At 43.4% G+C, this 14,193-nt stretch overlaps 1 protein-coding gene across 2 annotated transcripts in view; it reads right to left on the reverse strand.

Annotated features, from left to right (window-relative positions):
• LOC128917909 (protoheme IX farnesyltransferase, mitochondrial) overlaps positions 1–14,193 on the reverse strand; it is a 110,307-nt gene that overhangs the window by 27,028 nt on the left and 69,086 nt on the right. For both annotated transcript variants that reach the window (XM_054221600.1, XM_054221599.1), the window contains exon 5: positions 9,988–10,058. In XM_054221600.1, coding sequence (XP_054077575.1) covers positions 9,988–10,058 — 71 coding nt within the window. The remainder of the gene's footprint in view (positions 1–9,987; positions 10,059–14,193) is intronic.

The following is a 14,193-nucleotide window of genomic DNA, read 5'->3' on the forward strand; positions in this document are numbered from 1 at the left end:
GAAACTTGTAGGTGCTCCCAAAAAGCCGAAGGATCTGGGTTAATGGGTAGCATTTAAGCACACTTCAATCAGGAGCTCCACGCTACAGCATTGTGTCTCCAGAGGAAGAGTTTACAGACCTGAACCTCAAATAAACCTCTTTAAAACGCAAACGCCTTTGAAAGGAATCGCCCCTAATACCTTCCCTTTGTCCACAGGGCTCAGCCGGGCCCATCAGCACCAAGCCGGATGCGGTTTTGAATGACATCTGGACCATCAGCAGGGAAACGGGGCAGGATTCAACCAGTGATGTCTAAATCTCCCAAGGAATGTCATCCAGCGAGAACTTGGCATATACGGAGCTCAGCGATGGATAAACCCCTGTAGTTGGCTGGCTCTCATCTTGGAGTTGCCTCCTTGAGTTTTGGCGCTAAATTGCCGACCCAGCTCTGTCTTTGCTGTATATAGTATATAGCTAATATACTTGTTCAGAAGTGTACTTAGCATAAATAAATACAGACTAGGATAAAATATCCCCTGTCTGTGTCAATTTGCTTCTCTCCCTAGTGAAGAAACAACCCATGCACGGAGGCCAAGCTGCCCCGTGTTGGCTACGTATCGCTAGTGTATAAAAGCACAATTGACACTGTATTTTAACCAAATTGGAGGCAATTAGTTCCCCTTGCTCCTCAAAAATCTGAGCTGCAGATGTTCTGTCTCCCCCACCAGAGCCAGGGACTTTAAAACTATCATAAACAAACACGGGTAATTTAAAACAATCATTTCATCTTGAAAGAGACACATCTCTCTTTTTTATGCCTGTGTAAATCAAAATCGGCTCGATCGATTCTGCTGAAAGTTTCCACAAAGACGCGACGTGTAGGCTAGGATGAGACAAGAGGGATTTCAACTCCGATGAAAAAAAGAGAACTTGGGAATCCCACCCTCGGCATGGAGCTTTCTCCTGAACACATCCTGCTCTCCTTTTCACCAGTTTAACTCCAGGCAAATGATGCCAGGACGCGGTATTCCATTGTTCACGGGTTCAAGAGTCTTCCCGGAGGACGGAGACCAAAGCAATCACCGGTCTAGGATGAGACTTGTAGTTTTCAAATACCACGTTCAGAGAGACATAAAACTTTTTATGCCGCCCTTTGCTATTAAGCAGAAGCTCCAATTGGGCCTCGTCGCTTGGCTCGAAGTAAAAAATTAAAAATGAAAAGGACCCACACTTAGAAAATGTTTATGCTCTTATTACATCGGCTAAACACAGCAGAACGCTAATCATAACAACTCCAAGCAGCCCTGCAGAGCGTTAGCACGCTCCTTGGTATACGGCTTTGTCAGGTAGGAGTGAAAGGGCAAATAATAATATTCACAGCTTCCCCGCAGTCACGAAAATGTAAATATTTTTTTAAAGTGCTTACAAGACAGACCTACAGTAAATTTGAAAAATGTCCCCCCTAATATTTAAACTAAATCTTCCTCTTTAACCTAACAAACCTAACCTTACAACACGGCAGTTAAGTGACCCATTCATTTTATTTCAAAATCTCAGGTCTCTCTTCATTTAAGAGCCCGAGACCAGCTGACAAACAGGATGGATAATACGGTCTCTCTAGAAACATTTTTCTGTGATTTAGAGTGATTAAACCGAACACATGCTTCTGCTGAGCCCTCAGCCAACGTTTGGAGAGCAGTGGGTAAAGAAGTCTCAGGCCAGTTCTCAACCTCATAAAGATGGAGAAAACTGAAGTTCTAGAGTATTTATCAACTCGTTCTTCAAAAAAAGAGGAAAAGACAGGCCAGCCGCTCTCCGTACAGGATCACACAGAATCACAGAACGGTTAGAGTTGGAAGGGATGTTAAAGATCACCCAGTGCCACCCCCTGCCCTGGGCAGGGACACCTCCCACCAGCCCAGGTTGCTCCAAGCCCCGGCCAACCTGCCCTTGAACCCCTCCAGGGATGGGGCAGCCACAGCTTCTCTGGGCAACCTGGGCCAGGGGCTCACCGCCCTCACAGCCAAGAATTTCTCCCTGATATCCAATCTAAATCTCCCCTCTTGCAGTTTGAGGCCGTTACCCCGTGTCCTATCATTACACTCCCTGCTCCAGAGTCCCTCCCCATCCTTCCTGTAGGCCCCCTCTAGAGACTGGAAGGGGCTCTAAGGTCTCCTCGGAGCCTCTAAATACATTCCCAGGACCAATGAAAATGAAGGAAATAAGTTATTCACTACGGCCACAGGCAGCAGGACAAGAAGCGATGGTCTGCAGTGGAAGGAGGATCAGGCTCCAGACACCACTGAGTGGAAGAGCAACGGAGCAGACGAGCCTGCCAAATTGCAATTTAAGTCAAATCCTTCCTGCCTATCTGCAGATTCCTCTGCAACACCGCAAGCATGCATTTGATATGCGTATCATTTCGTATCATCGGATATTCGTATCACCTTAACGCTCTAGAGCGTGCTCTTAAGCAGTTGCTCTGTTTCACCTGAGAGGTGAAGAGGATCCGGATGGTCGTATTTTGGGATTTCTGCATTATCAGTTTGGTAGTTTATCTGAAGTCAGCATCTGGAGTTTTATTTTACAAATGTTTGGTGGAAAAAAACCAAACAAACCAAAACCCCCCTTCATATAGCATCAAAGTGCATGAATACAACACAATTACTGTCACACGCGGGCAGCAAGATGAGTCACTGTGGCTCACACTCCTTTACAGCATGATTTATCATATAATATTCCTTGTGATTCTTCGTCCCTAGCAAAAAAAAAATAAAATTAAATAAAACACATCAAAGAGGTTCTCCGCGCATCTCAACCTCAGGAATGCAGCTTTTCTAGTCAGAAAGACTGGGGAGCAAGCATCTGTGTTAGCGCCGCTAATGAAAGTGTAAGAAAAGCCTCTTTTATATCTGCCTCGCGAAGTTGATAACATGTAAGTTATAACTTGTATGAGACATGATAAACTCTGTCCTCTGCAGAAAGAAATGCACTTCTAACATGACTTACTGTAAACAGATCTCAGGGTCTAGCAGCTTCTAATCAGAGGCAGCTCCGTAATGGACTTGTTGAGCGGTGACATTTCCTACAGCACTTGGCGCTCGTTGAATAACGATGCTGTTGTGGTTAAGCCAGATAAGGTTCGATACTAATAGAGGGAACGAAGTGTGGGGATTTTGACTGCACTAAGCCAAAATTTACAAACATGACCCTGAAATGTTTTGACAGACAGGGGAAGAAGAGCCACCAGGAGAACACTGTGCTAAGACGGGGAAAGGGTCTTGGTCTTCGAGCTTTATTTTTGCTTGTTTGTGCAGCGTAAGAGGGAAAACTCCCTTTACGGTCACCTTCGAAGAAAATGACTCATCACTAGTCAGTTAAAAAAAGAGAGTCAATGGTTACAACTCGCATCCAAGAGGCCCGTTCACGTGGGACACAAAGATGGAAGGATTAGTGTACAATAGCTCGGCTCCCCCCGGCTCACGGGGCTCTACCCCCTGCGAGGAGCTGACATGAGAGGATAAGACAACTCCATTAGGAGCCCGGATCGCTTCTCCCCACAAGCAGATGGAGCAGCCATTTACCCAAATGCACCGTGACTCCTGCTTTTTACATCAGCATCTGGGATGTTGCCTAACGTGGGGCGACGTACAATGGACTCCGATTTATCAACTGTCCCACGTGCAATGAAAGATTTCGGATAAATAATTTGGCCCCCTCGGCTGAACTGAAAAGCAGCAAGGCGTGAGGGGTCAAGTGTTTCCGCAGGGTTTATATTTACCCAACAGAGCTGGCGGCAAAGGAATGTCTCTGTTGAGCTGGGGCAGAATTAGGTCCAGGCGGGAGGAGCGAGCTGAAGGCACGGGCTGGAGAACCAGTAATTTCTTCGTTTCAACTGAAACGAATTTGAACGTAACGTTAGAGTTATTAAAGCAACCCTCTTTATTGCCCTAAGAAACAAAATATATATGTAGTTAGAGCTATATAATTTCCCGCTAATACGCATTTTGATCTGAGGATAATGTGCAGTATCACCATTTTTCTGTGAATTCTACAAAAGGCCCCTAATACCTTAGAACCATTTAATCAACATCCTACGCAGGCAGTGAATAGATAATTGAAATATAAGTACTGTCATCCATATCCCCTTTGGGAAAGTGACACAGTAAGCATTATATCATTCCATTAGTCCATCCTTTGATGTGGGTTTTATTCTCATTAAACTATGTTTTAGCCTCCAGGTTTCTTTCCCCCTCCCCGCCCCCACCTCTCCATGACGTGGCTATGCCAGGAAAAAAAAAAAAAAAAAAAAAGAAATATAAAAAAATCCCCCGCTGTTCAAAAGGCAAGAGCTACATTTTTACAAGCAATTGTACATGTCAAAAATATAAAGCTGCCTTTTTAATTTCTTGTTTACCAAATACAGTCAATGACAGCTTCTGGAAAACACAGGGTGGGGAAAAAAAATAAGACGCCAGGAGGGTGGTGGTGGGGAAGGAATGCATTTACTTGTTTTCAAATAATAAAGCCTGAATACAAGCAAGATAAAAAAAAGAAAAAAAATGCTTGAAAAGGCTGCCGTGGTGGTGTCTGCTTTGAATTGTGCCCTGTTTAAACAAGAGGAAAGCCTCCCACTGAAAAAAGAAACATTTTTATCATGCAAAAAGATCTCAGGGCAGTCCCTTTAAAATGAGGTATTTTCTAAACAAAATATTGGAATGTTTCCCTGCAGGGAACGAGCATCTGATCTCTTAAAAATGATTATCCTCGAAGAACCGCAGATTTATGGACTTTTTGTTTTATTTGTTTTCACTTAAGTAGAATGAAACCTGTCTGGAATGACCACCCAAGGGAGCAGCCCCATCAGCCAAGCGCAGGCTGGTCTTTAAACGGGAACCCAAGTTGTTCCGAAACCCTTGGGGAGGGTTTTAAACCTCTGGCTTAAAGCTGGGCTGGGGAAACGCTTAACGCAGGTCTCAGCGTAAGCCGAGGACACGGATTTCCTCTCACTTACAGCACTGGAGCTCCACCAACATCAGTAGAAACCTTCCTGATTTACATGAGCGTTAGCAAGCAAAGAGTCAAGCTAATTACACAGAGTTATCGGCAGTGATTATGGAGGGGATTTTTATTATTTTTTTTTTTTTAAACACACTCACGTTTTTTCAGCACAGCCTGGTTTTGTTACACTTTGTGGTGGTAAGTCTACTGCAGGCAACCAGGTGGGAAACTCAGCTTTACACAGAGCTGGTCTTGAGTTTTAACGTGTTTTTGAGTATAGAACGTCCAATGTGTTGCAATATTCTATCAGTTTATGAACGTCCAACTGATATATCTGCAGTTTTAACTACAATTCATAAATACGAGCCATCAGTGAGAAACAGTGCTACCTTAGGAGCTCTTTTTGGTCGTCTTCTTCCAGAGTTTGGCTTATAGTTTAAACTGACCAAAGTCAAGACTCCACTCAGAAATATCCAACAGTAGGAAAAGCGTTACTGTCTCCATTAATTGCAATAATCATCAACCGCGGCCATACGAAGCAGGAAGCTCACATATAGAACCACAGCTCCTTGGGCACTGCTAAGTGAGGAGGTTAGAGGGATTCTAGGAAAAAATATTTACCAAACAACATGAAGATTATGCCTTTTGAAGCACCCAAGGCATTATCCGTGTTGTGCCGCCTTCTGCCAAGTTAACAGACTTCAACTTCTTAAACGCAGAAGGAAAAGGCCAAAGCCAAAGGACTGGGTAGAGAAAATAATTCCAATTTGCCAAATACTGCGGGAGCAGAACTGAAAGGTGTCCGTGCAGTCGCAAATTAGTTATTTAGAACATGCTGTTTGATGACTTTTTTTTTTTTAAGAGGAAAAACTATTCCTGTACAACTACTAAGTTTTTTTTTTTTATGAGTGCTTAGCACAGCAGATCCAGCAGTACATTAAGTTCATAAAACCAGCCACTTTTTAAGAAGACCGTGCACAGTTCTGTGTAGAAGGGTCATCAAAACTGTCACTTTGTACAATATAATGGAGCAGGACACTTGTCATCCTCGAGGCTAAGCTCACTCAGCTACTGCAGCTAATACTAGAGGTTTATTTAAATTAATCCGCAGGAAAATTAAATCCATTACCTTAAAAAGCAAGGGAATAAATCATACCCAACAGGAAACCAGGAAAAGCTGCCGCCATTTCAGTCGAATCTAAGGTTGTGTGAGCGCATGGAATTTTTCCTTATCAATGACATAAAAAACAATTCATAGCAGGAAAACTAATATCAGCTGTTGTTATAATGCAAAAAGGCAAACATGCCCAGCGAGTTTAAGACTGCAGCCAAAGTACGAAGAACATCTCAAGCTGTTTGTGTTTCCAAAGAGGACTGGAGGGGTCAGGGGAGGGAGGAGGACATGTGGGCAGGCTGGAATGATGGATGGCGTTCAGTGGCATGCTGTGTTTGGGTCTCCTCTTGTTATTTTTGCAACAGGATGTCTCCGATTACTCTCTGAATAGAGAATAAGGACGGTTCCGTCTCATTGCTCAAAGGGAACATTTTTTTCAGAGCCGTACCAATCACACAGGACATTGGAAAGCAAGCAGTCAATGAACGATCAGGTGCTGTTTGTCACGAATCTAGCAACAGCGTCAGAAGAGTCCCTGGGGGAATCAGCGGTGGGTTTGGGGCTGGCAAATAAGGTGCAGGTACGTACCCTTGGCCCTGTGTGCAGCAGACCCCAGCTCTGCAGAGTCCTCTGGTATCACTGCCTGTACGGTCTGGTCCAAGCCAAATGATATAAAATATATATATAGCAGGGGCACGCTGAGCCTCGAAATAATGATTTCATCCATAAAGTTGGTGCAATACGGAGAGGACTTCACAAAGGATGGAGGACAATCACTTTTGCAAATGCCAGCCTTCCAGAGATCTTTGCAGAACTGGTTCCCGGCTCACAAGGTGCTGCCTGGAGCGATGGTCAGGCCAAAGCTGCCTACCTTCAACACATCTTGAGTGTCACCAGTACAATAATGACACTGTCCCCAGCCAGACCACGGAGGCCATGATGACTTTCACACTTCACAGTGCAGCCCTGGCCACAGCGCAGTTCTTTGAAAGCTACTGAGGTTCCTCACTGATGCCAAAGGAAACTGCAAGTCCTGGGCAACCTGTAGAAAAGGCTGAGACATGGGGACTTGGGAATGACACGAACGTGTGCACAGGGAAAGGCACACACCCAAGTGTCACCAAGACAGAGGGGTTGTGGTGTTTCCTCAAAGTGAAGGCTTCAGGCAGAAAGGAAGGGGAGAAACGTTGGAAGCAAGGTCAGTTAGAACTGTCAGTTGACCTTAAACCGAAATAAACTTGGGGCTGAAGCTGCCAACGGAGGCCACAAAGTGAAACACACGGGAATAATTTCTCTACAACAGCGTAATGTTTCCTAATGAGCCAGCTCCATGAATTAGCCCATCTAAAATGGAGACGCCAGCTCGTCCAGGGACAGGATGACTCAGTAACACCAAGGACCTCTCACTGGGGGTTACCAGTTTGATTCTGGCCCAAGCTCAAAGCGTCTAAGAATTGTCTTTGGGATGCCACAACCTCTATAAGAAATGTCACTGGTCTCAGTGCTGTTTCTCAGTGGGCAGAAGTTCACATCAAAGCCACCATCGAAAGCCTTTCCAAGGAGGTGCAATGAGCCAACATGATGGAGAGCTAACAGCATGCTCACTCTTCAAAAGGCATCTCAAGCTCAGGACTGGACTACGCGAAAATTGCTACCCATACTGACCAGTTCTGTATCAAGGACTATACAAAATGAGTAAGAGAGAGGGAAAGAGAGAGAAAGAGAGAGAGAGAGAAAGAGAGAGAGAGAAAGGGAGAGAAAGAGAGAGAGAACGAGAGAGAGAAGCCCCATTTGCACTGGGTATCACAGATGTTGTAACACAGCATAATTAAAAAAAGCAGCAAACATTTCATGATATGATGCAGCTAAAGAGAAGAAAATGTCAAAACTCAAATGGCAGACAAATTTTGGGCAAGAACTCTGTACATACCCCAAGCTCTCTGGATCCCTTCCCGGAGCCAAGACACCAGTCTCTTACGTACAATTTATCCATCCCTGTCTCGTCGGTTTTTGACTAATTTTAGCATAACCATTTAAGGGTTTTATTTAATCAGCCAGGAAGGAAAGAGTTCAAGGAACACCAGGGAATATGTGGCAAAACATAACAAGGTTAGATCACTTGCACTGGATTATTCTCCTCTTGCACACCACAGAAGAAATAACCCCCGTCAAGGTCTGCGTGTTCAATGGTCTACAGGGAACCAGAGCGGCATTATTCAAGGTAAGTGACACTTTAAAGAACTTTAAATTAGCTGTTGACAGTCAGGTAGATAGATTGATGAGTGATTACACGAAGTCCCCAACATTACCATTTTGTGGTGAAAGCAAATATGAAGGGGGGGAAGTAAGAAAATCCGTTAAATATGGTTTTGCCAATCTGTGGTGCATTCAGATGACAGTGAAGTTCATTTAAGGACGCAGGAAACTTCTAAACCAAATTGCTTTCTCTGAATCAAAAGCTGACAGAAAGTTTCCTAGCTATATTTTTGACTCCAGACACACTGCAAGCCATGCTAAGAGACTATGATAAAAAAAAAAAAAAAGAAGAAGAAAATTCATCTTTCTTCCTAACAAGTGTTCCTTCTTCCAGGGCTGAAGGCCCATGTGCGAGTGGAGCACAAGAGCAGCTCCCCTGAACCGCACAATTAAGGCTGACTCACAGTGCGTACAACGCATGCCCTCACTGCAGTGGTCCCTAAAATACGTTTTTAAATAAAATTAACTCAACTCAGGAATCTCTAATTAGCACCATCTTCAAGAACAAATCGGAACAAGTTTATTGAAGCACTCTAACTATTTACAACGCAAGTGAATTTACCCCCGAGGTTCACTTTACTATTTTGTCTCAATTTTCTTGTAATTTCATCCATCACATTTTTTTCAGTCCTCCAAAGGTGATGGATAAAACACAGAAATAAATAGGACCAACTGTTCGCAGAAGCCTAAGGGAAAACATAATTTTGTTATAAATAATCCTTGGCACAAATCATGGAAACGCAATACTAAAATTGTTTGTTGAATCATTTATGAATTGGGCCTTCAGTTTTAGTTTGCAAATAAGTTAGAGGGTTTTGCTGATGTTCTTTTTTCCCTTTGCTTTTTTAGCTGGAAAACAGCCTTTGAGAAACTGCACTGATATATAACCCAGAAAACAGAGTGAATGAAGGATTTTATTTTTTTTAAGGGAATCCCTATGCTAACACAGGTCTTTTTTTGTTTTTTTGAGGGGGGCTGGGGGGATTTACTGGTGGATGATGATCAAATAAATGATGAAAATTTTTTACTTTCTTTTCGTAAGATGCCACCATTGTGTGCTTTCACCCCAAGCTTTGTGCTACGCATGTGGAAAAGGGGGGTTGGACTAGATGACCTTTAAAGGTCCCTTCCAACCCAACACATTCCGTGATTCCATGAAAAGGCAAAGACAACGCGGTGCCTTAGAAAACCACTAAAAAAATACATGAGTTGCAGATACCTCTGCTGGGAGATTCAAATGAATGTTTGTGATCTAACGGATAAACGTGACTACTAAAGCCAATATACACTTTTGTGTTTGTTCTTAGACGTGAAATTTTGAAGATTTGCCGTTACAAACTAATGCAAAAGTTCAGCTGTGCGTGCAGTCGTCACACATGAAGAAATACATGAGTGGAAAGGCTGCTGCCTTGAGAAATTCAGTATTTTAAGGGACGGCTGATTACCCAAACTCCTCACATGTAAGTTATAAACGTGAAGAAATATCGAAGAACAGAGAGGTGCATTTCTTTCTTTAGTCTTTTGTCTGAAATTGCTATTTTTCTATCATCTGAAGAGAGAGAGAGAAGGTTGGAGACAGATAAAAGCAAGGTGAAGACTCATTTCTCATTAGCGGGGCAGGTGTGCACAGCCTTACCTGATCTGTCCTCGCACCAGTGGTCTGTTTTTTGTCCTGTTCATATTGGAGTCAAATGGAACCTCAAAGAACTGTAATAAAAACAAAACAAAAAAAAAAAAAAGAAGGAAGAATCAAAATGAAAGGATGCCGGAAAACATGCCATGCGTGGAATGTACCGTCTGCATCTGCAGGTGCTTTAATCTCTATTTTTGAAGGTTCGGAAATACAACGCAAATGGCAAACTCCTTTTACAGAGCTTTGATAGTCTGCATTAATGCTTTTGGCATCCCCTTAGAAAGAAAATCACCTGGAGGACAAAAATAGTTTGCACAAGTCCCCAAAAGTTAATTATTTGAAGCAGCTTGATTCCAAGTTCTGTTCTCCACCGGATTGACACAGCTTTTACCCATACACAATCGCACGCACACATACATACAGCCCTCGCAAACGTTGTATTTTTGGTATTTAAAAGACAAACACTCAATTTTTTTCAAGATCGTCTAACTTCTGAGAACCTATAACCCACCCCAAAATCAATCAACTCTTGTAAAATGCCACCGAAACTGCGCTGAGCATCCAGTTCGAGCAGCGGGGACCGCACACGCCATATGGTGTTATTTAATGTCACAACCCAATTTGACTTTAAACACCGCCTCTGGGAAAATTCAGGCGGCACCATCTTCACGCTAGGAATTCCTGCAGCCTTCCGTATGATCTATTTTATGAAGAATGTTACTGGAAAAGCCGAATGCGCTTTGCCACGCAGCAAACGGCAAAGCCAATTAGTTTTACGTGCGCAAAATAATAATAAAAATAATAAGCATATATTTACCCATAGAAAGAGCAGGATGTAGTTAGAAAAAGAACATTTTCTACTGACGTTATGTCTGAGGTTTTGGGGTAGGATCCCATTTATGGTGAATATGTAGGAAAAGCACCATAACAAATCATAATTTCAAACAATCGGACTGACAGTAAGCCCAGTAAATTGCAGACAGATTTAAGGTGACTGTACGATAAACAAGTACGTGATAAAATCTATGTTATTCCAGCAAGCTGATGCAACCTTTTACACAACAAGAGACAAAATTAACAAACATCATTTTGACAGTGACACGTTACTGGTCTTGCTACTTAACGGGGCTTCATTCCCAGGGGACAGGGCCATCGGGAGCAGCAGGGATCCCATCGGAGCCCTACAGGTGCCCATCCCGGGAAAGACAGGGCCATCCATTTACGGGCACACAGAGATCCCAGGAACCACCTTCCCCATCTAATTACTTTGAAGTAACGACTATATAACAACTTGAGAACCTCTGCTGTTGCTCCTACATATTGCAAGCGCGGCAGGGATCAGATACCCATAGACCACCCCTATCATGCTCATGATATTCTCCATCCGTGGTGACGTTTTCAACCTCGGGTTGAACCATCTTCCTGATGGATTTAACCATTCCCAGAGATAAGGTTATAAGAAAGTCCAGCACATGTCCAAGCGAGTGCATGCACGTGCTCAAGCCCACATGCTAAAGTTATCCTGTTTAAACAAAACTTGCTAACTATGCTCTAAAGCCAAGAAATTTGGCAGCAGGGATCATCTTCACGTTTCGTCATGCTTGTGAAACTGTCCAAACCTGGGAAAGAGCGAGACTTGGGCGGGTTTTTACTCTTCTCGTGAGTAACAAGCAGTAGGACAAGAGAAAATGGCCTCAAGTTGCGCCAGGGGAGGTTTAGGTTGGATATTAGGGAAAATTTCTTCACCGAAAGGGTTGTCAAGCATTGGAACAGGCTGCCCAGGGAAGCGGTAGAGTCACCATCCCTGGAGGTATTTAGAAGATGGGTAGACATGGTGCTGAGGGACATGGATTAGCGGTGGTTTTGGCAGTGTTTGGTTAATGGTTGGACTTGATGATCTTAAAGGTCCCTTCCAACCAAGACGACTCCATGATCCTATGATCTGCAGTGGCAACGGTCACTCCCACCTACAACCGAAGTCGATGGAGCCCCTGGTTTAGAAGAAGAGCCGAGAGGAGTCTGTGGGGCAACTGCAATGCCTGGAGCCGGCAGCTGCCTGCGAAGGGCAGGTCGGATCCACACGGCTCCAACGCTGCCCTTGAAACACTGGATGCTTCACAAAGAACCTCTATAGGAAACCGCAACCAGTACCTTCGGAGCAGGGAAAGCACCCGGCTGGATCCGAAACCAGTGATTGCTTCTGACAGCTCAGCGTTTTGCTAATGGTTTGTTTCACTGTTACATTTCAGAGACAATTATGCTAAATGAAGAAAAAATGTCATTTGACATCCGACTGGTAGAGCAATACAAGGGAAAAATTCTACACGGCTAAAGTCCTTCCTCCCCAAAATATTTTGAGCCACGCTCAGTTTTGCTTTGTTTTTAAATACACAGTTTTCCCTTTATTTCTGTTTGCAAAGTCTGACTGCCATGAGCTTACTTCCAGTTTAAGCCTGGGCATGCGAGGAGATTCTGGCTGATTTAAGAGTATTTAGGCTTATGAATAAAGGTATTCCACGTGCGATGGATAAAATCAAAATAACACACAGGTTTTAAACTCAGTGTGTCTCAAACATAAAATGACTGAAATAAAGAATAGTTGGACTTTAAACACCGTTGAAAGAATTCAAACTCATGCAGTCGAGTTATCAGTATAACCCGACAATACCATTATCAGTGTACAAAATATTGCCATATATTTACTATTGTAGCTAACTCCCGAACAGAATATAAATTCTGAATCATAAACTTCTCTGCTGAGTTAAGTAGTCAAAAAATGTCCGTCTCTGTTGTACACAGACACGGCTGCTCCCGAAATTCAGATTACTGCATGACTAAAGTCTGAATTTTTTCGCTTTTTTAAATCTGACAATCTGAATAATCTGTTCCTGTCAACTGTACGCACGAAACCACATATCCGATTGAACCACAGTTAAGAAAAAGCCTTTTATTTGCAATGCCCCAGATTCCTTCACTGAGCTAGTTGCCATTACATGTCAGCAAGATGCCATTTATCAAACTTTTCCCATTTTGCTCCCAGATGTTCAGCAAAATTCTCTCCCCACTTGAAATTATTTTCCCCTGATATTCTAGGGAAAAAAAAAAATGAAAAAAATGTGCATCTCAAATATCATTCCATAGGAGCGAAAGGGCGAACTCAAACATATTATCTCATGCCAGGCCAACGCAGCACTGCCTGTTTCAGCAAACAGTAAATTCAGTAAGATGAATCCTGGACAAATAAATATTTCAGAAGCACTCAAGAGGCTTTTTCCTCAGGAAGTCCGACTGCATCAGTTCAGCTGGACAAGGCAGAATATTATCTGCCCTAGGTATTTGGGAAGCCAGCCATCAAAAGGACAGACAGAGGGTTAAATCTACAGCATCTAAAAATCCCCGAGAGACAGAACTTGGCACCGGCTTTCCAGACCCTAACCTAAATTTTAATCAGTATGCATGAACATTTAAAACACGATGATGGAAAAAAATAAATCAGGCCAGCTAGTACTTTGTGGTTTATTTCTCTGGCAGGCTCATCAGGCTCTTTGTGTAGATCTCATCTAGTTAATATACAGTAATTATATCTTAAACATCTAACAATTCTGAGATTAGCTGTCACATTACTGCTTATAGCTGTTTACACTCATGGGGTTTTTTTCCTTCAGCTTCTTCATATTGGTTTCCACTTTGTTTTTAACTGAAATGTTAAAGAACGTTTAATTTCTTCAAGCTGCCTCCTGGGAACAGCAGTGAATGCAGCGGGCAGCTAATCACTCAGGCTTCCTGGGGGGCACAGAGATTAATAATTTTAGTTTGGACTGAGCCAAGACTCCCGTAGCATCGCCTCGCAGAGGCAGATGGCATTTCGCTACGCCGGCACTTCGAGGACCAACAGGGTACGGAAAGGGTGAGATGGCGTCCTGGGCCTTTCCGGGGACGGGACGACAGGACGCCCTCTCGCTCTTTCCGTATCATCAGTTAAACACCGACACCACCTATTAAGTTTTCAAAGACAATGACCTGACTATTTGCAGTTAATTAAGCCAGCGGAGCGGATGGAAAGCCCTGAGCACGTGCTGCATTTGCCACCTGTGGTCATTCCCGCGGGAGAGAGTCTAACTACGGAATTATGGCAGCGCAATACCTTTACTCCTGGCCACGCAAACACATAAATAGAGGGCATTAAGAGGAACAATATGTCATAGGGTT

This window comes from Rissa tridactyla, chromosome 15 (genome assembly GCF_028500815.1).
Source record: "Rissa tridactyla isolate bRisTri1 chromosome 15, bRisTri1.patW.cur.20221130, whole genome shotgun sequence".
NCBI lineage: Eukaryota > Metazoa > Chordata > Aves > Charadriiformes > Laridae > Rissa > Rissa tridactyla.